This window comes from Aspergillus terreus, genomic scaffold (assembly GCF_000149615.1).
Source record: "Aspergillus terreus NIH2624 scaffold_15 genomic scaffold, whole genome shotgun sequence".
NCBI lineage: Eukaryota > Fungi > Ascomycota > Eurotiomycetes > Eurotiales > Aspergillaceae > Aspergillus > Aspergillus terreus.
Genome location: NT_165938.1, coordinates 154,125 through 180,634, shown reverse-complemented (window position 1 = coordinate 180,634; position 26,510 = coordinate 154,125). Strand labels below are relative to the sequence as shown.

Genomic DNA, 26,510 nt, shown 5'->3' with positions numbered 1-26,510 from the left:
TCATGTAGTTTGTACTATATAGGGCCTCTTAGTGTGTTCACGAATAGGTCAGATGTGTTCCCATAGCTTATTCCGTCGACTTATCAGCTCGCTAGGTTATTTAGCAAGGCATTATCTTTCTCCCCTACACACTATAGCGCTGGGATATTGGTGTGTGCACAAGAGGGAAGTGGTCCAGAGTATGGGCTTTCTGAAGTCAGAAGCACAAGAGCTGAGGCGACATACTACGCAGAGATACTCCAAGATAACCGCATGCAGTATGCTCAAGACAGGGCAGTCGACGATCTTCCAAGGTTAGATGCGCAGATCTCGTGCCTTTTTGCCATCGAGGTATTACCAGTGGGTTTTATAGGGAATGATTATGCTGAGACAGTGAACGCGCAAGGCCGACGCTGTAACACTTCAGTTGGCTCATCCCCTCCAGTCGATACTTATCTTTAAATCTTCTATAGCTTTTTAAAAGCTGTTAATAGATGATTGAATCGTCCGACTCGTAACTAAGGTTAATCCAAGACTTACTAAGGTACGTAATTAACTATGAGACTGCGGAATGTTTGTAGATCTGAAGCGCTGTGAAGGAAGATCTTAACTAGTAGCTCTTTGCCTGTTTTGGCCTACTTATCATCTGCTACGCAATCAAATATGCTGGGTAACACTGATGAGGCGAATATAGACACGGATGGACGCTGGGATTGCAGATCATCAAGGGAGCTAAACAAGAAAGGAAAAGTTATGCTACTCTGATTCACTCTCCTTGCATCTTGGCACGATCGTCAGGGACGGAGTAGATGATGTTCTACGTATGTACTCATTCAACTTTCCTGGCTTTAAAGCATAAGAATACGTATATAATGCAGTGAATCGTCTCGACAGGCGAATTCGGCGAGGTGTTCACCGGAGTCCCCGAGAGTCGCCGACTTGACCGGCCAAATCTCTATATATCGAGCTGCCTACACTAACAACTTCACAATACCACGCCAAAAAATGGAGAAGAAAACAATTATAGTCCCAAATTCATCTCCTCGTCAGCTTTTACTAGCCCACACCCTGTTCTCCCGACGGGACATCTGGCGATACTTGAACGACGATATCCGCGAAGACATCGTTCTCGAGTCGCAACTCCTACTCCTCTCCTTTGCAACCGGCATTGAAGATGCAGCCACATGGCCAGAATACACGTGCTTCGCCTCCAACCAAACCGGCAACACCCTTTTCCTAGCCATTGGCGCAGCGGGATTGGCGAATGGTCTCTACAGCCTCCCCAACGTCGGCATGAGTCTCGGCATGTTCATCGCCGGCGGACTGGTCATGGGACAGCTGGGGAATATCTTCGGGGGCAGGCGGCGCCTGTGGCTGATAATGAGTAGCTTGATTCAGACGGCGCTGGTGTTTGCGGCGTTGGCCATCCAGTACTCGATACCGGTTCGAACAGACGGGCCCGCTGCGTTGGGGGTCATTGCGTGTCTGGCTTTTTCATCGGGGGGTCAAGTCGCCATGGGACGGGGGCTGAAGATCACCGAGATCACGACGGCAATGGCAACGGCGGCATACGTGGACGTGGTGGTGGACCCGGGGCTGCTGCTGAAGAACAATCGGACTCGGAACCGGAGGATCCTCTTCGTCGTGATGATCGCGGTGGGATGCTTTGTGGGTGCGTTTGCGGAGCGAGAGGTCAATTCATCATTTGCTTTGTTGTGCTGCGCACTGGGTAAAGCAATCGTCACGCTATCTTTCTTCTGGAACAGAAAAATTGAGAAATGACCGGGGTTACCGTCTAGATATTCGTGATGCCTATCTATATAACGCCGTTCAAACATCCACCCTAGTACCCGCGTATTCCGTAGTGTAATCAATCGTCTCCTGTAGATCGCAAGCTCTGGCAATATTCACTCTCAGGGAAACAATGGAATTTCCATCTCAACCCTATCCTATCGCGGAGACACTTGCCCAGCGAAAGAGAGGCCATGTGAGTAATATGGAAATGTGAAGCACCGCGAGCACGCTCCCACGGTGACGACTCGTTCCATGAACAACTCATAACAATATCGACTGTCTACGGCAGTCGATTTTTGCCCGCCGCCTTGCTCGCGGCGAGAGCACCAGCAAGGCCATACTGACTGGAAACTCCGTTAATGCGGTGAGTCGAATTCAGATTCTTGACGACAACCATCTGGTAGCAGGTAGCAGAGCCTTGGCGAGAGGCGATGACCGACCAGGCGAGGAAAAGTTCCCAGATCTGTCGAGCGTTAGTGGTGATTGTACCAAGAAGAAAGGCATCCAAAGAATATATACCCTGTACCATCTAGGACCGTACTTGGCTTTGATGGCTTCGACATTTCCAACCCAGTTACGGTACCATCTCCAGAGCGTGCCCGAGTAGTGGACACCAACCGTGTCAATACTGTTTGCGATCAGTTTTTGTTGAAACGAGAAAATAATTCAGTCGAATCTCACCCTTTAACTTCGAATCCAGCTTGTTCCAGGCATTTCACGTAGTACCACAAGGGGGTCGAAGCGTCCGCGCCACGGAAAATGTATTTGTTCAAATACAGACCCCAGACAAAATCCTCGTACTGCCACGCCTGTCTCAGACCAGAAAGCTGCACGTACATGGCTCCATCATCATTCAGCATGTCATAGCACTGGCGGAAGAACCCAGTAAGTTTCCGGATTCCGACGTGCTCGCCCATTTCCAGCTGTGTGATCTTGTCGTATTTCGTGCGGGGGATATCACGGTAGTCCATGCAGAGGATGCGGCTCTGTTGCTCGGAGATGCCGGCCTTGCGGAGGGCATCATTGCCCCAGGCGGTCTGGTTCTCAGCAATGGTGAGTCCGGTAACCTTTGCGCCGTAGTTCAGACTGGCGAATTTGGCCAGCGTGCCCCAGCCGCAGCCAATGTCCAGCATGGTCTCGCCTTCCTTCAGGCCGATCTTCTCGCAAACGATGGCCATCTTGTTATCCTGCATTTCCTCCAGTGTTTCTTCGCGTTCAGGATCGGAGATGATTCCTGACGTGTAGATCATGCGCGGGCCGAGGAACCAGGCGTAATGGTCGTTGCCGCGGTCGTAGTTGGGGCGGATCTGCTCCTCATCCTGGGCCTTTGTGTGGAAGATGACGTCGACAAAGAAGGTGAAGACGATGAACTTGAACAGATCCCAGGTGAAGGCAAAGCTGGCCCAGTCATGCCGGTATTCCATGATGTCGAGCACATCGCCATTGAAATCCACCAAGCCATCCAGGTACATTTCCGAAAAGGTCTGCATGGGGATCTTGTTTCTTCCGTGCCATTTGTTCCGGTCCTCGTCGCGCTTGAAGGTCACATAGTGCTCAATGGGTCGGCCGGGTAGCTTGACTTTGTCGTTGGTTCGTGGGCTGTAGGTTGAGGTCCAGGTCCAGAAGGCCACCAGGACAGGAAGGACGGAAAGAAGAGCAAGGAAGATGAAGGTTTTCACTCCACCGCCCAGCAGGTACGTGAAGAGGGCGGGAACTCCGATGATGGCGCCGGCCAACAGGACGTTGGAGAAGCTCTCGTTTCCTGCACCATCCGCTGGCAACGGGGCATTATGGATAGCTTTGGCCTTGGAATAAGTCAGCAAGCTGTTGGTCAGGCAGGTAGGTAACAAGCTGGCGCCAGTGATGGACTGACATTTGTCAGGGAGATTCCACAACTCTCGCCGGTTTCAAACTTGGAGGGCGTAGCTGCAGGGGTCTCGATGAACTGGATGTCGCCAGACAGCTCGACACCTTTAGACCCGGTCGTGTTCATGGTCAATTGATACCCTCGTCACGAATTGGCTTGATTGTTGGACCGGAGACGAGGACAGAAAGGCAGTTGAGGGGGAGGATTGCTCCATAACATGCCGCGTGGATCGTCCCGCGTTCGTGGCCCGCGGACTCCGAGGAAATAAGTTAGTAAGTCAACTGCCAAGAGGGAGACCACTTATGTGTAACCAAATTTTTTATAAGAATGGGTAGACAAACAGTTAATAAACAACTCTCATTATGATCTCCATTTGGCACACGCTATATTCCGGGTCTATGAAACTCATTCTAATATGATAGTCTTTATTTGATCCAGCCCTTGGGGCCGCCCCAAGTCCCCTTGACCATCGATTTGTAGTACACCCATGGGAAGAAGTCCTTCTTCAGATGATAGAACGCACGGCGAGGCGTCTTCTGGTCAATTCCCATCCAACTGAACGTCTCTTTTGGCTCTCCACCGTACTTGAATTCAGCAAGGAGCACTTTGCCGTACTCCGTCACCAGCGGACAAGACGTATACCCGTCGTAGGATGAATTTGGATCCTTTCCATCCATAGTGACTAGCAAGTTGTGGACTAGCACTGGTGCTTGTGAGGTGATTGCTGCCGCTGTCTTTGAAGTAGGCATACTGGACGCATCCCCGGCAGACCAAACATTGGGGTATTTAACGTGGCGAGTAGTGCTGGCATCCACGTCAACGAACCCTGCATCGTTTGCCAGAGCGCTGTCCTTGACGAATGCGTGAGGTCCCATCTTTGGCACAACATGCAACAAGTCGAACTTCTTCGTGACCTGTTCCTGTCCATCGGGCCGGGCGAAAGTCGCGGTATTGCCGTCAATGGCGACCAGGTCGTGTTGGAAGTACGCTTCGACGCCGCGCTCTTGCCGCAACTTGTCGAGCTCCACGCTGTACTTGGGGACGCCGAACATCGTAGGGAGACCAGTTGCAAATCCGATCTTGATCGGTGAATCACCCGTCGGATTGTACAAGCCTGCACGCCTCCAGTAGTCCCACGCAAGCCACATCACTTTCTGCGGTGCTCCGGCGCACTTGATCACCCCGGTAGGTTGGGTAAAAATGGCTGTGCCCCTTTTGAGCTTTTCAATGGTTTGAAAGACCTTGTCACAGGTCTCGTAGCCATATATGGTTGATACGAGAGAGCTAGGGTCTGCAAGAGCATCGGGCAACCCCTTGATGCTCTTATAGTCGATCTTGATGCCCGGCGCAACGACAAGCTGGCTGTATCCGATCTTGTCTCCGTTGCCCAGTGTGACAAGATTGTCCTCCGGCGAAAATGTCGAGACGGGCTGATTGTAGTATCTCAGTTTCGGGCTGACCAGATCGCCTAGCGGGCGTCGTAGCTCCTCCTTGGTCTTCAGGCCACCGCCCACCAGAGTCCATCCAGGTTGGTAGTGGTGCCATGTTGCCGGGTCGATGACAGCAATCTCATCTTGTGCGAACCTGCCCGACCGGAGAAGTTGGTGACTGATAGTCAGGCCGGCCGTACCGCCTCCCACTACAACGACCTTGTGATCTCGCGTCGCAGAAGTCACCGGGGTTGTTGATGTAGAGAGGTGTCGTGCTGAAGTGACAGGCAACGTGGGGACGACAAACTGCCTTGTAAAGGCATGGATTCTCGTGCCATTTCGCATCATTGTGAAAGATGAGAGGTTCTTGACCAGGCCGGGCAATAAGGATGGCAGACTTGAAGAGGATAGGAAAATATGCAAGTATGAGCAAGTATGATAAGAGTGATATTTATATAGAGTTTATAGAGTTTATAGAACCAGTCCAGAATGCTTCGGCGTCTGACAAAGCAACCAGAGAAAGGTCGGCGACCAACTTTCGACGTGTGGCTCCATTTTGCCACTGAGCACTGAAGTGGCATGATCGGTGATCAGATCTTTGCAATAATGTCAATTTATTAAGCTCTCCGTTCCTACCTTAGGTACCTCATCTATGATATCATTCGGGGAACGGTATTCGGAAGAGTCGCAAAGGCATGGTCTTTATACAATATTAAGGACGCAGCATCAGAATTTGTGGCATTGGAGCATCTATTGTACATGTTTTTACATTCTTCTCACCATTCAATGCCTTGCAGTTTCAATGGAAGGTGAAGCATGCGTTGGCCTGATTGCGTGGGCAGTGGTAATCTGCCTGCCCGGATATTCATCTGTAAAGATTGATGAAGCAGCCTAGGCTCTGCAAGATTTGCGTCGCGCTCCTTTCGTAGGGTTACGAACGCGTCGGCCGTGATACCGTCCATAAGGTGCTTGTTTTGGCTTCTGTGTTCCTGCACGCTCATGAAAGGCACGGGATCTCCGCGCGTCTCAGGTGGATAGTCATGTCCCGTCCAAATTTTGACTTGGCCGGGCAAACTGAGGAGCTTGCGCCCTGATCTATAAAGATCGTGTGCGCTGCCACCAGGAAAATCACAGCGCGCCGTCCCAATATCGACGTGGAAAATCGAATCCCCACAGAATACATTATCTGGAGACTGTCAGCGAGGAGCAACCAAGAACAAGATTATGCTGGGCTGCTTACCTCCGATTTTGTAACCTAGATGATCGGGTGTGTGACCAGGAAGGTGTATCGCCTGAGCCTTCAGCTCACCAATGTTGAATATCTCATCGTCCTTGAAAAGCTTTCCAAAAACCCCCCTGCACTCCTCTTTAGCAACCCCATATTTCTCGCTGAACAACTTTTGGATCTGTTCAATGCGTGAACCAATGCCAATCGGAGGCTTATGATCCTGGACTTGCGCCAGCCGATTTTGTAGGTACGAGGCCGCAGTTATATGATCCGCATGGACATGTGTTTCGAGGATCATCGCCACGTTGTAACCGGATTTTTGCACGAATGAAAGCAATTCATCAGCAGTTTTGGTGGTGATGACCTGTGTAGTTCGATCGTAGTCCAACACTGGGTCAATTATGACGGCATTCGAAGTGTCAGGATCAGCAACAACGTATTGCCATGTACCCGTGTCTTTCTCGAATATAGCGTGCACATTAGGCTCGCCGGACCTGGGAGATTGAATGGTGTATACATCATGACTTTGAGATCCTAGCAAGGGACTTCTGACTGTGAAAGGGCGATTTTGCTGTCGGTGCAACGATGCAGTGATACCGACAGATGTCCGGCTTGGAGACTGCCGATATGTCGTCTTCAGGTTTGCAGGAATTTTCCTTGCAAGAGTTTGAGAAGAATATGGGGCTTGAAGGCTAGCATGATGGACTAGAGGAACGTACATCGCCCTAGACCCACGCAGCGTTGAAGCTTCAATCGCGTTCTTCAGTGGCCCGATGTTGCGGGCGTGGGGCCGTAAAGGCATCATGGTGACAATGAGATCGATGCAAAGGTTGTAAAAGTAGATACCAGTGTTAAAATCGAATTGAACAGATATTCGTAAAGTTTTTGGATCATCGACTATGTATATGAACGTCAGTTTCGCTTCCCCGGGTTTATGATGTGAACTGGAGCCCGAGTTCAATCGGCGAATGGACGAAGAAGCCCTGGTCGGCGACCCATTGATTGTATCGGCCGTATGGTCTGTGAAGCTACCTAGAATCCGACTCGCACGAGTCGGGGTTGACTGATGTTTGCAGCTTCTGTAATGAGTGATTGGCCGGGCATACTGATACTGGATCTGCCACTATCCGCAGTCCCGTTCTTTCCGACGACGTCAGGGATATGGCGGGTTGCCGTTTTGAGTAACTACTAGGTAGGGAACATCAACTGCCAATACGAAAGCTTTTCTAAGGAACACAGCAACTGAATACTCACTGGTACTTTCGCACGCTCTTTCTGGTCTCTCCATCAAGGGTTAAATGTCCCCTTTGGCGTTGCGGCTTATTGGTCCCTGATCTATGTGACAGCATCATGATGAAGTTGCCGACGAGAAACTACTCCCAGATGTTGAACGCCTAGACTGTCAGCTTCTCTTCCATTTCTCTGATTTGATATAGACCAGAATTGGAGGGTCCATCGAAAAGATCGTACATTGATTCCCGACTTGGAGATGCCTACATGCATCTTTCATACAGTGTCTTTGACAAGAGAGGAGTCTCCTATTGGTGTGGGGAATATAGGTACATGGTACCAGGAAACAGTAAGCAGTAAGCGTAATGGCGCAGCAAGCACTCATGAGAACGAACTTGGCCAACACCAAGAGGGCCAATCCCAAATCCGCGATAACACAAGGCATACATGTAAGAAGCAAAGAACAACGATTAGCAGCCTCCGCCTCCGCCTCCTCCGCAACCACCACCACCACCGCCGCCGCCGCCACCACCTCCACAACCTCCTCCCCCTCCACCGCCGCCGCCGCATCCTCCGCCTGCTCCACCACCTCCAGAAGCACATCCACCAGAACCTGCCAGACCGCCGCAGCCACCAGCAGCCACCGCACCACCGCAGGTGCCAGCCGCGCAATTGCCATGTCCGCCGACAGCAAGGTTCATACAAGCCGGGTTGCATGGGTAGGTGTCGGCGTTGACACCAGGGTCGCATGTATATGGACCGTAGTAGGGCACAGCAACTGGATAGCCCCATACGAGAGGGTAGGCATAGAGGCCGGGATCGTCCGCCCGCCGCCTATCATCGCTCTTCTTGCTGCCGGATCGTTTTTCGGCACGACGACGGGCCTTCTCATACTTACTCTGGAGCTGTAGGAACTTCACCCGTCTTGCGTCACGCATGGAGTTCTCGTTAGGGCGAACCGCGTTATGAGCAGAGATATGAGGGTTCTTGTTGGGATCAGAGGAGATATCTGGGCGATTGTGGAGATCGTCGGCGGCATTGCGAGCCTTAGCGGTGCTTGAGGAGATGCTAAGTCTGCTGTAAAGGTCTGAGGCTCTGATCGCTTCGCAGTACCAACAGGTACACTCACTGTAGAGCTCGCCGTTGGTAATCTTTTTGTACATCTTGCTGGTCCACTCGAAGCCGTCCGACAGGGCGTCTTCGGCAACCTTGTCATCATGGTCGATGAAGATCGGGAACCGGGCACCCATCACTGACATGTAGGTGGAGTAAGTATAGTAACGATATGGTGTAAGCTGGTGAGTGTGCCAGGCGAGGTCAACGTCGAGCGTGGGCACGGCCATGCGGCGTGGGTTGGTGACCATTATGGAGAAGAACACGGCATATTTCCGGATGAGGCGAAGCATGGTCTCTTTGACCGTGGGCGAGTGCAGCCAGTTGATATCATCCATCTTTTGAATGAAAGTGCCCTGTCGGATGACCGCACCAACGAGATCCAGGGCGAATGGACCGACATTATCCCAATAGCGAGACATCATCCGGCGGAAGGCTATTTTCTCCACTGGGTACAGCGTGGTACCGACCGCACTTGAGTTCACGACTCTCATAACCTTTCTGTCTTTTAGTTTGGACTCGAGCAGATCGCGCAACGCAGCAACGCTCGAGCATTTGCCTGCTGTGGCGTCGGTAAAGTCCATGATATCTTTTTCTATGGCTTGAAGAAGACGATTTGGTAGTGACGTCTGTGTTGTACGTCTCTGTGAATTTTTGTAGGCCTCTGGAACGCCCCTCAGGTTATAGAAAGTGCCAGGCATAGGCAGCTTTGAGTGTGCTAGGGCAATGACGTCTTTTCGAAACTTGTCGACTTTCAGTTTCTCGTGGTCGATGATGAATTCACATGTTGGACAGGTAGCCGTGAAATTTTTGTCTGCAAACCCATGGTAATCTTCCCATCTCTCTCCTGGTACAATGGAGGCCACCGCCTCGGTCCAAGGAACAGAGACCTGGTTCTCACATCTCGGGCACTTTAGCAGCTTCTCCAAACCGTCTTGTAGATTGTCCCACTGCAGACTCGTTCGCCTATAGAAGTTGCCCCTGGCTGTCTCTCCAGGTTCGTACACCAGATTGCGATCGTCGGTACACTCGTGAATCAGTCTCCACGGGAACCCAGCGGTCCACAAATTCATTTTGCCATGGCGAATGCAGTCTTCCAGAAAAGCTCTGGGGTTCAGCATGTGTGCATGGCAAACCATAAGTACATCTGTCTTGTCTGTCAGTTACTTCGAGGACAGAATGACGGACTAGGGAAAGGGGGCTCCACTTACCAAGAGGAGGCAGCGTATGTCGCGACCAGGGCAAAGGGATATCTCCATCTGTAATATTGCTATAGGAAGCTTTCTTGAGATCACGGAGTCTCACAGGAGACCGTGAAGAGGGCACACAAGTCTTCCACCAAGCCCCATATCGTTCGGCAGCGCGCGACGTGTATACAGCCCATCTCTTTTCTTTGACCTTGGCCAAAGCTTCGTTCAAATTCTGGTCATGAAGTTCGGGGCTGGGGTCGGGGATGCCAAAAAGATCCTTTGTACTGGCCACAGTTTCGCGAAGATCGGCTAGCATTGCCAAAAATTTAAGATGAACGACACACTCATCCTGGGTGACGGTCGTGTCTATAGCCAGACCGGCATTTTGAGACAAGTCCAATGGTGGGATTATTAAAGGTGGTTGATCGACTTCACTGTAGGTTGGAGGCTTTTCCTCCTTAGTGCTGTGGTCCTTCATAGAGGGACCCATGATTATCATGAGACAATAGAGACCGAAGGAATGAGGAAGATCAAATTGGTTCGTCCTCGTGGAGGGTTTGGAGGTCTTAATATAGCGAACCGAGAGGAGGCGATGTCAGATTCACTGAGGTCAAATAGGAACGCGCTACTTGGGCATGGGGCGAGGGCCCTCGGATAACAAATCGGAGGACTTGGATCGTGTTGAATACTCGCCCATGGCGGCGGCAGTGTTAGCCTCACTCATGCAGCTGGGTAGAGCTACCTGGGGGCATAGTGATGGTTAAGCTCCCTTGTGATCTCATGGGGCACTCGCCTTGGCGGCAGTGCAGGGCTGAATAGGGATCGTCATCCATGGATCCGAGTCCCACGGGGCGCGGAGAAAACGACACAGCCCCTCGGGACGTAACATTCTCCTAATGGGGTATTCGTGCAGAAGGTCCGATGATTCTACTATCATTGGAGTAGTTAGTTGTGTCGGGCTAATTATGATACCCTTTCGCGGGGCGTAGGATGCAAGGTGGCTGGTCGGTGGGCATCGGAACTATGGGGCGCATCGTGGTTTTCTAGAAGCCCTTTTTCGAACCCCATAAGTCCACTTGAAGAACAAATCCTAGTCGCAGAGATGGCCTGACTGTGGACCGGAGGGTTTGAAACACAAATGATCGTTCTGTATTGACGTTCGGAGGCGGCCTGAGTGTCGTGTTCAGGGTTTAGTGATCGGCGTGGTGGTCAGACACTCGCGTCATTGCATATGTACACTGTACTCAGGGTAGAGAGTTGATCGCCTCATCGTAACAACCGTCAGATAGAGCTGTAGATGAACACGGAGAAGAGACCGTAGGGAGCGGAATGATGGTTGTTGCGATGTTATCATCACGTGCTCGACAACACGTGAGTCACGAGCGAGATCGGCCACCCCCGCTGCGGCTACTCATCCTTCGCCGCATACTCGACTCGACTCGACTCGATTCTCACCGGCCTGGGAAGAGCTTAATCCCGTTTCCTCAGCACAGTTTCCCCAGCCCTCCGATTCACATCCTTAATCTCTAGCTTGTCTCTGCTATCTCGGTAGCTCCTCTCCCAGTCCCATCCCACGTGAGCGCTAGCCTTTGCCCCGACATTCTTTTTTTCCTGTCCTTGGTCTCCGCCATTGGCACAATCTTTACCCGCCGTTCTATTCCACCACCACCGCCCCAATCAGACTGGCTACTCTCGAACTGTCACCCCGTGGAAGAGGAGGTGGGGTCCTACAAGGGACGAATCCAAAACGCGTTGCAAGTAATAATGCTTCTGCTGTCACCGGCCCAGTAATGGCAAGTGCCAGTCATTCATCGGCGCCTGGCGCGGAAACATCCGATGCCGCGGGCCCTGTCAGGAAGCGCAACGTCATGATGGCTGGGTTAGACAGCTCTCCTGGCAGCGTGGACGATGTCGAGGAGGGTGATGCGCGGGAGGAAAGAAGGCGACAGCCCGTGAAGAGGGCGTGCAATGAATGTCGCCAGCAGAAAGTGAGAACTCCCTGGACTTTTGCTATCCGTGTTGTCACCTTTTTCTTACAATATTGGTGTTTACTAATACACTTCTTCTGCGCTAGCTACGGTGCGATGTGATCCAGGACCCGTGGACTGATTGCTCTCGATGTCGCCGCCTAAAGCTCGACTGCAAGATTGAATCAAATTTCAAACGAGTTGGAAAGCGGAGCCGGAATGCAGAGATGGAGCGGGAGATCATTGAACTGCGGAAACAGATCGCCAGTGTACAAGCAAACGGAGGCGTACTACCGCAGCAACCTCCTATACCATCGTCTATGCCCACCGCGCAGCATACGCCGAAACAAGAAGCATCCAATCAGGTCAGCCCCGCGGTATACAACACGCCATCGATGTCTTCCGACCACTATATGGGCTCTCACGAAGCTGTCGCATCGCTTTTGGATTTGCGCTCAGGATTCGACGGCTCCAACTATATGAGAAACGGCAGTCATCACTTCAAGCGCATCGAAGATGTCATTGTCGTTCCAGAGCGCGTTACGGAGCTATTTGATTTGTATGTCTTTCTAACCTTGTCTATTTGCAGAATCACGCTCCTCTAACATCACATACCTAGATTTTTTACATTCTACCACCCCTTCCTTCCGTTCCTTGACCGAAAGCAGTCTCCGGAAGATTACCATAAAGCGTCGCCATTGCTATTCTGGACCATCATCAGTGTCGGCGCTCGCCGTTACCAGACCGATACTCAACTTCTCAACTCCCTTGCCGGCCCCGTTTCACGATTGGTGTGGAGTACGCTGGCGGACATCCCACAAAGCTACCATGTCGTGAAGGCCTTGTGTTTGCTTTGCTCATGGCCCTTTCCCACAAGCAGCACGTCCACAGACCCGACATTCATGCTCTGCGGCATGATGATGCAGGTCGCTATGCAACTCGGCCTTCATCGCCCGTCGCATACGCAAGATTTCAGCAAATTCCGGGTGGAACTCATCGAGGAAGAATTGAGGGATAAAGTGAGAACGTGGGCAGTGTGCAATATTGTTGCACAGCGGTATGAACCTTTCTTGCGTCTAAGTTTCAAGTTTGTTTCTTTACTAATATCTCGTAGAGTTGCTACGGGATATGGACAGCCTCCGTCAACATTATACGACTGGACACTGTCTTCGAGTGACTCCATGGACGCCAATTTCAAGTTGCCTGAAGATATCTGGCCCCGATTAGAGATTGAAAAGTTTTGTGACAAGGTCACAAAGGCTCTTTATACTAACCGACGAGACCCTGTTGGGCTATGCAGTGATCAAGAACGGTCGACGCTGATTTCCTTCTTGTCGAGGGATTTCGATGAACTCGAGGTTCTGCTGAAACCGCAGAACGACTGTAAGCGAATTGTCTGGGTCTATATGGAAGGCGATCTAATGTGGGTTAGGTATCACGGATCTGTACCTGCGCGCATCCAATCTCCACCTCCACTTGTCGGCATTCTTCGATGATACTACCGCCAAGGATTATCGCGAACGCCTACTTGCGCTCTACGTTGCGACTACGACATTCTTAGAGGCTGCCATGAATTTGGAAACAGCGGTTGGCCCTGTGCTATCGTATACCCCCTATTATATTTACCAAATGCTGGTTGCCGGAGGATGTACTCTTCTGAAGCTTTGCAAGAGCTTCTTTGCAGCACATATCGACATGGAATACGCCAAGAGCCTCTTCAACCGAACAATATGGGCGATTCGAGGGGTGTCTGTCACGACTAATGATCTTCCTGAGCGCTTGGCCGAGGTACTAGCCCAGATGTGGAGGTTGGGAGGTGGGCCCTCACCGAAACCACCTACCGACAATGCGGACGTCGACGATTCTTTGATGCTCAAGGTGCGATGCCGCATGAGCATGTCGCTCCTTTACGACTCGGTGTGGCGGTGGCGTGAGGATGCCCGCACTAAGGGTCGCAATATCGAAGGTACGTCGTTCACACGAATACTCAACACTATCATTCGGCTAATCAGTTTCAGCGTATCTTAAAAATCCGACGAATCCGGATTCCAATGCTGAGTCTTCTGCTTCATCGTCTGTCGGCGCTCTGCAGCCCGCGTCAACGACCCCGGGAGTGGCAGGAGGAGATCCTAGCCTTGCTCCGGCGCCCATGCTTACACAGGCCAGCATGGGGGTCGGTGCATTGCCAAGTGGGTTCATGGAGCCTAATTATGAGGTGTTCGACCCATTGAATTGGCTGCTCGATGGGCTCGTCGACTTACCGTACTCTTATTCCACCATGTCTGGGATGGAAGCTCAAGGCATCGCGTAGAACCGCTTATGTTCTTATCTTTCTTTTTGGTATGGTGGCGTTGGGTTGTGAAGGTTGGCTAGTTTTGTGTTTGTACATATACCAGGGATGATGGCCGCCATCGTCCAAATCCACGGGAGCGCAGGAGTCGGTTGATTTTGGGGGTTGCGATACATGCCCGTATGCACATATGTCATGAATTGTATTAGAATTAATGGTTTACAAAGAGTTCTATTGCAACCTTGGAAGGACCTCTGTGTTCCTTCATTGGTAATGGTACATGTAGCCCCATATGTGACCGTTGTTATTCTATTACTAGAGTGCAGATCAATAACTATCAAAAACCGTGTATTATGTATCTAGGTCATTCTTCGTTATAGTCTAAGCAAAATATTATCCAGTTGCCTCGTAGTGAGGCGGCATCATAGAAGCATCTTCATATTTGGGAAGAGCATCATCATTCAAACTGAAAACACCCCCAGACACATTCTCATTGCCGTCTATGTCGTGGACAGGGAGGGGAAAGAATGCACTGAAGGATTTGAACAGAGGCTTTCGGTCCACAAGTTTTCCGGTCACCGTATCGAAGGTATCCTCTCCAGTGATGATATCGAGTTTGAGTTGATGATCCACTGTTATGACCCTTCTTTGCAGAGGCCCGTTGCCCTCGCAACCTCTTGGGTTGGTCCATCTCCACCCGCTCCCATTAACATAGGAAGATAGATTCAACGCCTCGGAGACAGCGGCATCTCTCGGAATCTTGATATCAAAATTGAACTCAATGTGGTCACCTTTGGACTCTTGTCCCAATGACCCTGTCCCCAAGTACGCGGCTCCAAGATTGCCCGCGCAGAGTTCATGCACATGTTGTGCTTTGCAGCGGACATCACTTCTCCTGAAAATGCTGCAACCTGGGATCTCCAGAACCCTAACCCTCTCCTGTACTTTCCATTGCAAATCTTTGACAACGACATGTCTCACTTCTGTTTTCCGTGGGCCGTGGGCCACCATTTGCTCAGCCACCAGGCGTGCACGGTATGACATCTGGACCGTCGGGTCTTGTGGTAGTTCTGGCGTCAGATAGAGCCTTGTCGTCATTTCAGAATTTCGGTAGTGCCGAATGGAAATCATTGGCTCAGAGTAGGAGAGAACCATACGGCGCACTATCGAAATCTGTTGCGTAGTGTCCACTGTTGTTCCGAGTGCCGTGGTTACTGATGCCCGCACCATATAGGAGACGCTCCCCAGCCTCGTATATGTCGTGCTGGGGATGTCATCTGGAATGGGGAGAGAAAAAGCAAACTCCCGTGCGAGCCTTCCATCATCTCGTGATAATCGGTGCGGCGTATGGAAGAGATTGCAATGCACCACTGTCTCCATGCTGTTATGCTTGCCTGGCTGGGAGATGTTGTCTCCGCGGCTCCGAGTCAAGGCATGTCTCTTGAACCGCTGGAGACTGAACTTGCTATTGCATGGCGTTGTAGGACTAGGACCTCCCGAGTTGATCATCCGGATGAGACTGACATTGACCCGGAGATCATCTGTTGACTCTGTACATGGCGGGAAGATGCGAGCAACGCCTGCAATGGGGGGAGAGTAGAAATCTCCCTGGGACGTGACGAATGTATGATGGATTTCCGGTATCGACAGTTGCAGATCGAGTGCATGTTCCATGACATGCGGTCATGAGGTTGAACAACGCATACACTGACTCTGTGAAGAACGAAGGTTCGACAGAGGAGGAAGCGCAGCAGGATCTATAATATTTTGGACAGGCGAATGTGCGAGAACTGACGGGCATTGACGTGGTGGAGGGTCTGGACGCATCGAGGGCGTATAGATCCATTCCCGAAGAGGAAGCCAAGATGCGTCTTTAAGCTTCGATGCCCCACCGCCGACTCCGACTCTCCGACTTTCTTCTCTCCACCCCAAAATTCTAGCCATCCCATGACCACCACCGCTACAACTACTACTACATACGACTAGCTCCATCAGTGATACACACTCGGCTATTCCTATCCCTGACCCCCTTGCCTCCCACGTGGGCACCCTATGAGCATGATATGACCTCTGGCTCCTTTGACAGGCTTCCCCCCGTCAAGACCGCAACAAAAGGTGCCGCATTCCCTTCCCACTCGATCCTCGCTGTCCTAACAAGACACACAGATTGTCCACGATGTAGGACCCGCCGGATAACATGCGATCGGACATTGCCCCACTGCAGAAAGTGCACTTCTCGCAACTTTGTCTGTCCCGGTTATGGAGTCGTCCTGCGATGGGCCCAAGGCGTTGCCAGTAGGGGGAGACTGGCGGGGAGGGCCTTACCCCTCCGGGAGGAACCTGAGAAACCATCGGCGGGGATGTTGATAGAACCCGATTTACGCTCTTTTGATACCGTGTCTTCCGAGTTGCTCCGCCATTTCGACAGTGGCGTAGCGAGCAAACTCGCGTGGGTGGATGGGCCATCGAACCCCTGGCGACACATCATCCTCCCGCTCTCCCACGTGTCTCCAACTGTACTCTCCTCCGTGCTCGCGATTGCGGCGCAAGACCTCGCATACAAGTACACCCCCGACCATCCGTACCCACGCCGTCTACGGACTATATCATTCCATTATTTGGGACAAGCGCTGTCGTCCCTCCGACAACAGCTGGGAGCCCTGCGAAGGACGCCTGGGGCCGCCATCTGCCCCAGCCAGGCACGATGCCTGCTTGCATCTACTCTACTGCTGTACAATCTCGAATTGCTCACCCCAGAGGCGGCTCGATGGCAGCTGCATATCCAAGGGGCCCGGGCTATCATTCAAGAAGCCATCCGCTGTCCCAATTCTCTCGAGGAGGCTGACGTCTTTCTCTTCTACGAATACTACTACGCCTGCGTTTTCATCGGCCTAACTACGTTTGACCCCACGGATGGCACTCCCAACGACATTCCCACCCACGATCGCATCACCATCTTCAGCGACTTTGTCCGGATTACGCACTCGGTGACCCAAGTTGAGCGAATCAAGTTCACCACCGGCTCCAATCCCCAAACGCTCCAACTCGAAGATGTGAAGGAAGAAATCGAAGTGGCCAAACAGAGAACCCTTCATCTCAGCCAAGCAATCCAATTCAGTTCTCCCGCCGCACAGCGCGACTTTGCCCATCTCACGTGCATGTATTACCACGCCAGCCTGATCTACAGCCAGCGGGTGCTCGCAGACGACGTTTCATCTCAGGAGGATAGTGTTCAGGCCTCCCGCGAGGCTATTCTCGAGCACTTGGAGAACCTGACCCAGCGGACGAATTATGCACAGGATCTGGTCTGGCCGCTGTTCATCGCGGGCACAGAATGCAGAGCTTTGCCGGAGAAGCAGGAACTGATCGAGCGTGCGATGATCGATGTCATGCGCGTCAGTGGAAGCTTGGATCGGCGTCGCGTCTTGTCGTTCCTTCAGATGTTTTGGCGGCAGGATGTCGATCGGTATGTGAATTGGATTCATTTTGCGAGGACGATGTCTTCTGGATGTGGCTTTTTGATTCTGTGAGTGGGCAAAGCTGTAGAAAGCGTATTTTGCCGGTGTTGTATATACCCCTTAGGCGTTTTTATGAGTCAAACCAGAATATTCTATGTCTCTTCATGCTGTCGGCAGGGCTCCGCTCGGCCTTACGTTACTCCCCGCAAGACATTCCCGACATTCGACATCCATCCCATTCAACTCAACCCAAACCACTCCCCCACAAAGCTCAAAGCTCAAAAACTTCCAGATCCATGTAAAATGTCATTCCAGACAACTCGCGAGAAAACAAGCCTCCTCATTCCCACCAAACAAGCCCTAACAAAACCCAAATCCAAAATTCTGCAGCCCAATGCCCGCCCCGCACATAATCCCATCCAAGCCACTACCACTACCACCACGACAACAACAGATCCAGCTCCACGCGCATCCACCGTCGAGTATGACTTTTCCCGGATCCCACAGCCGTTCTTGGACCCGCCGCTCTGGGAGAATATGAAGACCGTGGATCGGCTGCGAGGCGAGGACTCGAAGCCGGCGGCGGGGGATTTCGAGGCGCGGGAACGAGCGGAGTTGGAGCGTCGGCGGAGGGAGCGCGATGCCGAGTTTGGGGGGATGGCTGTCCGCGAGAGGAGGAGGGTGCGATAGTTTTTTGTTTTGTTGGGAGTTTATGGTGTGGTTTTCGAACGTTATGTCAAATTCTTGGGGGTTCGGGGTATTTAAAGCCGGTTCAAATGATCATTCTAAAATCAAGCTATATAATGATACAGTCCCAAAGAAATTTCAGATTATGTAGAACATCATATCTCATGTACGTATCATCGGCCCTCGTTCATCATAAATCGTCAAACAAAAACACGCCCAAAACAAAAATCATATCAATATGCGTAGCGTGAAGACAAATCATCAGTCATAACAAACATCATATCATACCTATCTTCTTTCTTGTATAAAACAGTCTAATGCAAGTTCGTTCTGCAAATCTGGAAGGCAGTATTTGCTACCGCGCAATAGCTCTGGTCTGCGTGCTGGACCCCACAAGGACAGCTTCGCCGATGCTTTGCTTGAGCTTCTCTCTTCGGGCCTCTCGCTTGCCCTCGGCGCGCTGCTGGAGGGTCCGTCGCAAACGCTGACGCATACTGCGCACACGGCCGAAGCGGAGACGCAGTCTCCACCACGAGAGAGAGCGGAATTGACGATGATGGAGGGAGGTTTGCGAGTACAGCGCTTCTGGCGCAAAGACGCCGCTGCCGATGAGGGATCCTTTACTCGCATGGTAGCGGGACTTTGACCCGTCGAGACGCCGCCTCGTAGCCGGGTCGCGTCGAGAGATCTTCGGGCCTTCGAACACAACTCGCTGTTGGGGTAGACCCAGAGAATTGCTGATGACTTGATCGGATCTAGCTGGCTGCGCAGGCGCGTCGCGAGCAGAGTCCTCTGGATCCGACGAGTCTTCCCAGAATCGGCGTGGTCGCCAGAACGGATCGAGCCTGGAGTCAATATCCTGACCGGCCTTGCGGTTCTTCGCGGACCTCAGCGACAGGGATCTCGTAAAGGAGTTGAAGGACTCAGATCGTGGCCGGGCTGCCCAGCGCCGTAGCGACCCAAGCCCGCGGCTTGGGCGCCCATCAGTTTCGCGATCGTTGGTTGTCTGTCCCAGTTGGCGATCCGCTTCGGAGGATTGCGTAGGCGGGATGGTCTTGTATGTGGGCGGCTTTGGTGGTCGACGAGGGTTCTTTAACGGCGAGTCTACGTCGTATTGCGTATGCGTCACGGGCGTCTGCGGTGTTTCGAGGCTATTTCGGTACTCCACTCGCGGCGCTATGGGCCGAGGGCCCTGTTGACCGCGCGGGTCAACTAGCAACAGAGATTCGTTGTTGTGCGGGAAGAAGGCAATCGTCGTGGCCTCATTGATTTCGATGGGCCCGGGAGAGGAAGATGGGATCGAGAGTTGCGTGAAAGGCGCCGACGGCGGCCTTAAATGAGCCATGTCCTCCACTCCTATCAATATAGATTGTGTTGTCGGAACGTCTGGCACATCACCAAGACCAAGGCCGCTGGGATGTCTGTCGGCTGTTTCTGCGGGGGCTTCTGCTGGGCGAGTTTGCATTTTGAGGTCCATGGCAATCGTATGGTGTTGCAGGCTCTCCGAAGTCAAGGACGTCGTTCGAGAGTTGTTTCGGCTTGTCGGTGCAGACAGCGAGCTGCTTCGGGGAGGAATGATCGGAGGACCGAAACTTCGACCCCTGGACTCTGTTCGACCGGCAGCGAAGGCATCAGAATCGGACAAGGTCCGTTTTCTCTGGCGTGGTACGTCCATGGACCCGGGTCTACTGCTTGACGTCGGCGCTCGGCGACTTGATCGTCTAGAACCGGCTTTGGACGGATTCTGGCTAGTCGAAGCGGAAGACTTCAAGGACGACCGTCGCTGAGGGATGACGACCACGGGAATGACATCCACATGCTGTTGTGCGACACCAAGCGTCGAGCTTCCTGAGTTGGAAATCTCCGATGCAATACTCCTGCGGTCGTTCTCAGTGATACGGGCAACCTTGTGAACGAGGCGATGCTGGGAATCCGGATTCGAGACCAGTGATGTGCGTTGTGACCTCGGAATGGGGGAGCTAGCTGAACGGAGAGAGCTTCTCTTTTCCGTATGTCGCAACGTGCGCTTCGAGGGGCGCGGGGAATCGATAATGATAGCTTCAATCGTGGATGATGCGGCGGATGCACCCGAGACTCTCCGAAAATCTTTGTCCGTATCGTGTTGGCTGTCTGAAGGCCAGCCTATAATCTCCCGGAACTGCTCGACTGATGGGCTGTGCCGGGGCTCGCAAGTGTCGCGAACTCGCTTTTGAAGAGATTTGTTGCGCACCCGGGGTAGGCTCAGGCCAGGCGCATCCACTCCGTTCCGGGGTGAAGGGTTGACTGCAACGTGGGAGTCATTGCCCGGGCCCTTTGTCCGATCATGGAAGTCATCGTTGACGTCCTCGGATCGCCTAGTTGAGGGGCCATACTTCGATAAATTCATGGCCTCAACTCCCGGCGTTTCCTCAGTTATAGTATCGCTGGACTCGGACGATTGTTTCGGGGTCATTCGGAGCTTCACCGAGCGCGACGATGACCGGGACGAAAGCCGGGGAGTTTCTGTCTCCCCATCCGACATCATCTCGTAGGCTGTCTGGAAGGAATCGGCACGGGAAGAGGCCGATGCTTGTCCAAATTGGCTGACGGCCAGTCGGTTGACAGTTGGGGTAACTCGAGGCGGTGTTGTTTCAGGAGTTGGCGGGTGGGACGGTTTCGAAGGCGTCATGGCTCCCGCGACAGAGTGGGAGGACGCGGTCTTTTGCCTATCGACCTCATTTCTTGGGAGCTCCTCTTGAGCGACACCGGGAGGTGTTAAAGGGAGAGCAGGGGCAGTGGCGATAACAGGGCCGTTTGACGAATCGTCGTGGACGTGGTCAACAGGTGACACATGGATGACCTGGACGCTGGGAGCGACAGTTGTTCTTCGAGGAAGCGACTTGTGGGCCCTGAACAGAGGACGATTCGGATCTTCTGCCAGGGTGGGTGCCGTGCCAGCAATCTTCATGCCAGGCATGGTGAGGCCCAACACAGAAGAGACCTGATGAGAAGGCGCGAGATCCAAAGAAGCGAAAGAGCCCAAGTTATCACAGACTCAGTATTCTTGAGGAAAGGAGGAGAAACATGACATCGAGTTCGTTTCAGGGGGGTTGACCTATATTGGCAGGGTTGGGTGGTGTCGCATAGCGGAGCAACAACGAAACGACGGAAAAGACAGGTGGTCGTGTTTCTATATTCTTGATTTCTTTGCTCCTTCGCCGCGTTGGAATGCTTTGTTTGGCCAGACTGCACGAAAACACCCGAGAATGGGAGGGTTTGATTAATGAAATTGTGAAAAAGTAAGGGGGCCGGGGTTGTAAGGTGTAACCTTCACGAGGCGCGTCTTGCGGACAAACCCAGCGGGAGCGCAGCCGGGCCGCGCCTGTACGCAGTGAAAAGGCGAGCCTATTTGGCGGGGGCCAGACCGATCCGAAATTAGAGTTGCCAGTCAGGAATGAGAAACGACGAGGCGCGAGCTGCAAGAGCGAATCTTGTTGGTACAAATCACCCGAAGAGGACCAGAGAAGGCAGCAAGGCAGGAGATTATTCGAAGAGACATTCCACGTTGCGGATCCCGCGCGCAGTAGGCTGTTTCACACCGACCAGTGAAAGAGGATGAGGAGAAGAGGATCTTCTCGCATCATGCGCGCGAGAACCTGAGGAATTCAAATTAAGCACCAGAGTCGAGTACGGAGGAGGGTTGTGGGAGAGGGGAGGATGGGATGGGATGGGATAAAAGGAAGAAAGTAGAGGTTGGTACTATTGTACGTACTGGGTTGACAAAGGAGGGGAATGAGGAGAGCAGTCCAGTGACTTTTCTTTTTGGCGTCGTGGATGGTTCGCCGCCTTTTCTCTCGCGCGATTGGTGTGACCTTCAGATCTGCAGTCAGGTACAATCGTTGTGTTGATTACTTTAGGTATGTTAGTACCTACAGACATCTACTTTGATTAATGCCTATAGATACTGGTTGGTAACCAACTATCATGTTCGTGGAGTACCTTACCTAACTATCGTCAGTCCTATGGTTTCTACAGGTATTACACCGATCGACACCTGATTACAAGTAGATCTGGGTAGCCGACACTCTCGGGAGTGGCGCCTCCCGTCCATGGCTGTTGTCCGTTGCTTCCTGGAGATATGATCGCATAAGTGGTAAGGCACAAGTGATAGATACGTTTGGTACAGTCGGCTATCCCATCATCGGAGTGTTTGCTGACCCAAGATCGGATGAAGAATGACGCTGGATGACGATGCCGGCGGTCTCCGTCTGGACGCTGTCACATGATACTGTGAAAAGGCCAATCAGCATGCTATCTGGACGCTGAGATAATCCATCGGTTAGCGCTAACCGAGGTAGGCCTAGATCAGACCGAGTCGGTCCATGACATAATGAGGCGCCTTCCGAAAGGGGAAGATGCGTCGATGTATCGACGTCATTATTTGAATTCATCTTCACTCTTCATTTTTTTCCCCTCTAATTCTTATTTTTGCCTCCGTTGATTATCATCATTTTCAACATGGAATTTCGTTTTACTCGAGCAAGGAGGAAGAATACCCACTGGGGTTTAGACCAAACTTCGCGGGCGACAAAGCCAGCCATGACGACAGAGGCCTCCTAGGATCTGTGATTAATTTCCCAGTTCATTAGGCAAACAACAGTGTGATTGTCCCCGACCAGACCACCGTAAAGAAAGAGTCATCAAGTCACGATCAGGGTCGCGGGTTAGACTACTAGGACTTCCTCTGATGCACCCCCCGACCAAAAGCGCAAACCTCCTAGGAGTACATCGCAAGTGATCCGACTGGTAGTTTATCTGGACGCCTCCCATTCCGTCACTGTCTCCACCGTGCTGCTGCCTCGCCGTCCTTTATTCGCTACACCCCTCGTCATCATCTCTGGACGCCCTCATCCATCCCCATTCATTCATCCATTATTATTCACTCATTCAATCATTCACCATTGCCATAATCTCCTCATTTCCGTCATACTCCTTGCCTGCCTGATCATTCCCCCCTGTTGCTGTCACTCAGCAGTCCTCATTTTGCCATCCTTTTCTTTCCTCTTCTCCCCTTTCTCCCTTCTCATTCCCTCGTGGTATTTGGATCCGTTTGACTTGGCGGGGTCAAAAATACCAACAAACAGAAAGGAACCAAAAACAGAAAGGGTTAAAAAAAAAAAAAAGGGGAAGGAAAAAACTAGCGGTTCGACATCATCGTCATCATCGCATCCATCCATCCCTCTTTCATATTATTTTAGCCTCCCTTCCGTCGTCTCTTCCCCACGCCCACCTCTTTCTTCTCATACGTTCACCCACAAACTCATTTTTTCTACGATTCCGTCATTGCCTGTTACTTTCTCTCCCTTGAAACCCTCTGTCCTCATCTCTCTCCCTCTCTCTTCCTTTTCCTTCACCGTCCTTTTCTTCCCTTATCCCCTCCCCCCTCCTCCGATTATTCATCTCCACCATGAGTACCATCCAAAATCTCAAAAATTTCATACGTCATGGCAAACAAGCCCGCTTGGTGACCCCCCATGCTGAACCCACCACCGACGTCTCTGCCATCCACGCTGAACAACAGCGTCAACCTCAAGGCTCATACCCACCCGCTGCGGGCAATCTGGATGCCATTGATAACAAGATGAACAATGCGCCGGCTCAACTCCCGGCCAAATCGCCCGAGGGTCAGTCCCGGCGAGCCCGCGAGCTGGAGATCGAGCAGATTGTCGCCGAAGAAAAGAGTGCACGGTCCAAGATGCCCAAGTATCCTGGCCTGGAACGCTGGATCTTGCTGGACAAGATGGGCGATGGCGCTTTCAGCAACGTCTACCGGGCCAAGGACACCACCGGCCAGTATGACGAGGTCGCCATTAAGGTCGTTCGGAAATTCGAGATGAACAGTAATCAGGTAGGTCGAGTTGGTCTTGTTCAACACTCGTTTAGCCCTTATTGTTCTTCCCTTGCGCCGTCGTCGTCGTCGTCGTCGTTCGTTTGCCTCTCCAAACCGTTTTGCCAATATCATTCTCTAGTCCCCCAATCTTCCTCTCCTTTCTCGCAAGAAGAGACCAAAAGCTACGGAGGTGCGCAATCTCTCACCATTGTCGATCGAACCACCTCGCTTGGTCGACGTCCTTGTTCTGTTCCTGCGTTCTGATTCTGCCTGCCCCTCCCCGTCGTCCCTTACCGTGCCACTCCAGTTTTGTACCACGTACATTTCCAACCGAGGACCTATCAACTAACCATGTTCGCAGCGCGCCAATATTCTGAAAGAGGTCCAGATCATGCGCCAAGTAGACCATCCGAATATCGTCAAGCTGATTGACTTTTCCGAGTCCCGCCAATATTACTACATCGTGCTGGAGCTCTGCCCTGGTGGCGAGCTATTCCATCAAATCGTCCGATTAACCTACTTCAGTGAAGACCTCAGCCGTCATGTTATCCTGCAGGTCGCCAAGGCGATCGAGTATCTCCACGAGACTTCTGGTGTTGTCCATCGGTAAGCTTCTTCGCTCTACGTTCCTCCTGTTGCATGTGCTGACCCTACTGTAGGGACATCAAACCTGAGAATCTACTCTTCTACCCAATCCCTTTTATTCCCAGCAAAAACCCCAAGCCACGACAGCCGGGCGATGAAGACAAGGTTGACGAAGGTGAATTCATTCCCGGCAAGGGCGCTGGTGGCATTGGAGTGATCAAGATTGCCGATTTCGGTCTGTCCAAGGTCATCTGGGATAGTCAAACTATGACTCCATGCGGAACGGTCGGCTATACAGCACCTGAGATCGTTAAAGATGAGCGTTACTCTAAGAGTGTCGATATGTGGGCGTTGGGCTGCGTTCTCTATACTCTCCTCTGCGGCTTCCCGCCCTTCTACGACGAGAGTATTCAAGTCTTAACCGAGAAGGTGGCTCGCGGCCAATACACGTTTTTGTCGCCTTGGTGGGACGATATCTCCAAGTCCGCTCAGGATTTGATCTCTCATCTCTTGACGGTGGACCCCGACCAGCGATACTCGATTAAAGAGTTCTTGGCACACCCCTGGATCCGTCAGACCGATGAAGCGACAGAGGCGGCCACCGACGCGCCTCCGCTCGCGACACCATTGTCTTCACGCCACGTGCAGAAACAGCCTCTGGATGCCTTTGCGGCCGACCAGGCTCCCTACGCCCCCGCCAGCGCTCGCCTGTCCGACCAGCCCTCGGCGGGCCTGGAGCGCCCGATGGACTTCCGCTCTCCCGGAGCGATCAACCTCCGCGAGGTCTTCGACGTGGGCTATGCCGTCCACCGCCAGGAAGAAGAGAACAAACGTCGTAAAAACCAGCGGAATTACCCTGGAACGAACCCCACTGCCCGATTCCAATCAGCTCTTAATCCACTTAATGAAGACTACGATGATGAAGATGGATACGAGGGCGAGATCACGTATCAACCGATCGACCACGACGAATATCCCCCATCCAAACTCCAGAAACAGTCGAAGGAGGTGGCAGCAATGGAAGCAAAATTACGGTCCACCAACCTGGGCGCTCCCAGCCATGCCGCTCAGGCGCGGAGAGTGCACCAGCCCCGACAGCAGCAAGGCTACGGGCAACACAGCGCCAACGTTGCTGCGGCGGCGAAACAGAGTATTGGCGGGCGATCGAGGCAGCCGTTCGAGCTCAGTTTGAACAATGCGACACTGCTTGAAAAGAGACGGCACCATGGTCAACCGGTTGTATGAGCTGGAACTCGCGATGGAAGATAGGCCACACTGCTACCAAGTTATAATGTTTACGCTATGACATCATCATGGGTCATGAGATTCATCTGGAACGTGTATGGGCGGAGCGTCATGGGTCGCATATAGGTATATCTCGGGTGTTTTTCTTTCTTTTCTTTTTGCGCGGTGGTATATGTTTTCTTTTCTATTTGGATTGGGTTTGGCGAAGCATATGTGATGCATTTTATGTCATTTTTAACGCTCCTGATCATTCGAATTTCCTCGTTTCCTTGCGTCCGCTGGATCGCTACATATGCATACTGTGGTAGGGCAGATTCGGGGCCAAGGGTTGATTGATTCGATGTGTTCTGTCTGCTTGAAGACTGCGTGCTTCTGCATTTTGTAAAGTAAAGTGGTGTAAGAGATACACGGCAAAGACGAGGTTTCACAATCTACGTTGATTCAACATTAATTGTTGTCCTAAGCTATAGTTCACAGGCCACTGCCAATGCCATGTATTTAAGTATCACATTTCTTTCAGAAAGAAAAGGGACAAGCATGACGATATATACAGCAATAAGGTACGTAAGGAAGTGCGC

General features: G+C 52.1%; 10 protein-coding genes across 10 annotated transcripts; 4 read left to right on the top strand and 6 right to left on the bottom strand.

Annotated features, from left to right (window-relative positions):
* Positions 1-984: 984 nt before the first annotated feature.
* ATEG_09548 (YoaK family protein) lies at positions 985-1,761 on the top strand (the record flags this gene model as incomplete). Its single annotated transcript, XM_001218169.1, has 1 exon — positions 985-1,761. The coding sequence occupies one exon, from the start codon at positions 985-987 to the stop codon at positions 1,759-1,761; it is 777 nt and encodes a 258-aa protein (XP_001218170.1).
* Positions 1,762-2,053: 292 nt separating this feature from the next.
* ATEG_09547 (uncharacterized protein) lies at positions 2,054-3,766 on the bottom strand (the record flags this gene model as incomplete). The annotated part of the gene is made up of 4 exons (XM_001218168.1): positions 2,054-2,236; positions 2,293-2,401; positions 2,455-3,578; positions 3,647-3,766. 4 exons carry the CDS (start codon positions 3,764-3,766, stop codon positions 2,054-2,056), a joined length of 1,536 nt encoding a protein of 511 aa, XP_001218169.1.
* Positions 3,767-4,065: 299 nt separating this feature from the next.
* Positions 4,066-5,418, bottom strand: ATEG_09546 (NAD(P)/FAD-dependent oxidoreductase; the record flags this gene model as incomplete). Its single annotated transcript, XM_001218167.1, has 1 exon — positions 4,066-5,418. The coding sequence occupies one exon, from the start codon at positions 5,416-5,418 to the stop codon at positions 4,066-4,068; it is 1,353 nt and encodes a 450-aa protein (XP_001218168.1).
* A 428-nt stretch (positions 5,419-5,846) lies between these two features.
* ATEG_09545 (MBL fold metallo-hydrolase) lies at positions 5,847-7,103 on the bottom strand (the record flags this gene model as incomplete). The annotated part of the gene is made up of 3 exons (XM_001218166.1): positions 5,847-6,256; positions 6,311-6,792; positions 7,018-7,103. The coding sequence occupies 3 exons, from the start codon at positions 7,101-7,103 to the stop codon at positions 5,847-5,849; spliced, it is 978 nt and encodes a 325-aa protein (XP_001218167.1).
* An 895-nt stretch (positions 7,104-7,998) lies between these two features.
* On the bottom strand, positions 7,999-10,321 carry ATEG_09544 (uncharacterized protein; the record flags this gene model as incomplete). The annotated part of the gene is made up of 2 exons (XM_001218165.1): positions 7,999-9,788; positions 9,853-10,321. The coding sequence occupies 2 exons, from the start codon at positions 10,319-10,321 to the stop codon at positions 7,999-8,001; spliced, it is 2,259 nt and encodes a 752-aa protein (XP_001218166.1).
* Positions 10,322-11,621: 1,300 nt separating this feature from the next.
* ATEG_09543 (putative C6 transcription factor (Leu3)) lies at positions 11,622-14,109 on the top strand (the record flags this gene model as incomplete). Its single annotated transcript, XM_001218164.1, has 6 exons — positions 11,622-11,819; positions 11,906-12,357; positions 12,418-12,855; positions 12,913-13,181; positions 13,231-13,764; positions 13,817-14,109. The coding sequence occupies 6 exons, from the start codon at positions 11,622-11,624 to the stop codon at positions 14,107-14,109; spliced, it is 2,184 nt and encodes a 727-aa protein (XP_001218165.1).
* A 372-nt stretch (positions 14,110-14,481) lies between these two features.
* On the bottom strand, positions 14,482-15,762 carry ATEG_09542 (uncharacterized protein; the record flags this gene model as incomplete). Its single annotated transcript, XM_001218163.1, has 1 exon — positions 14,482-15,762. The coding sequence occupies one exon, from the start codon at positions 15,760-15,762 to the stop codon at positions 14,482-14,484; it is 1,281 nt and encodes a 426-aa protein (XP_001218164.1).
* A 686-nt stretch (positions 15,763-16,448) lies between these two features.
* On the top strand, positions 16,449-18,236 carry ATEG_09541 (uncharacterized protein; the record flags this gene model as incomplete). The annotated part of the gene is made up of 2 exons (XM_001218162.1): positions 16,449-17,554; positions 17,693-18,236. The coding sequence occupies 2 exons, from the start codon at positions 16,449-16,451 to the stop codon at positions 18,234-18,236; spliced, it is 1,650 nt and encodes a 549-aa protein (XP_001218163.1).
* A 352-nt stretch (positions 18,237-18,588) lies between these two features.
* Positions 18,589-21,189, bottom strand: ATEG_09540 (uncharacterized protein; the record flags this gene model as incomplete). Its single annotated transcript, XM_001218161.1, has 1 exon — positions 18,589-21,189. One exon carries the CDS (start codon positions 21,187-21,189, stop codon positions 18,589-18,591), a length of 2,601 nt encoding a protein of 866 aa, XP_001218162.1.
* Positions 21,190-23,679: 2,490 nt separating this feature from the next.
* ATEG_09539 (serine/threonine-protein kinase srk1) lies at positions 23,680-25,932 on the top strand (the record flags this gene model as incomplete). Its single annotated transcript, XM_001218160.1, has 4 exons — positions 23,680-24,292; positions 24,464-24,502; positions 24,633-24,708; positions 24,762-25,932. The coding sequence occupies 4 exons, from the start codon at positions 23,680-23,682 to the stop codon at positions 25,930-25,932; spliced, it is 1,899 nt and encodes a 632-aa protein (XP_001218161.1).
* Positions 25,933-26,510: the final 578 nt, after the last annotated feature.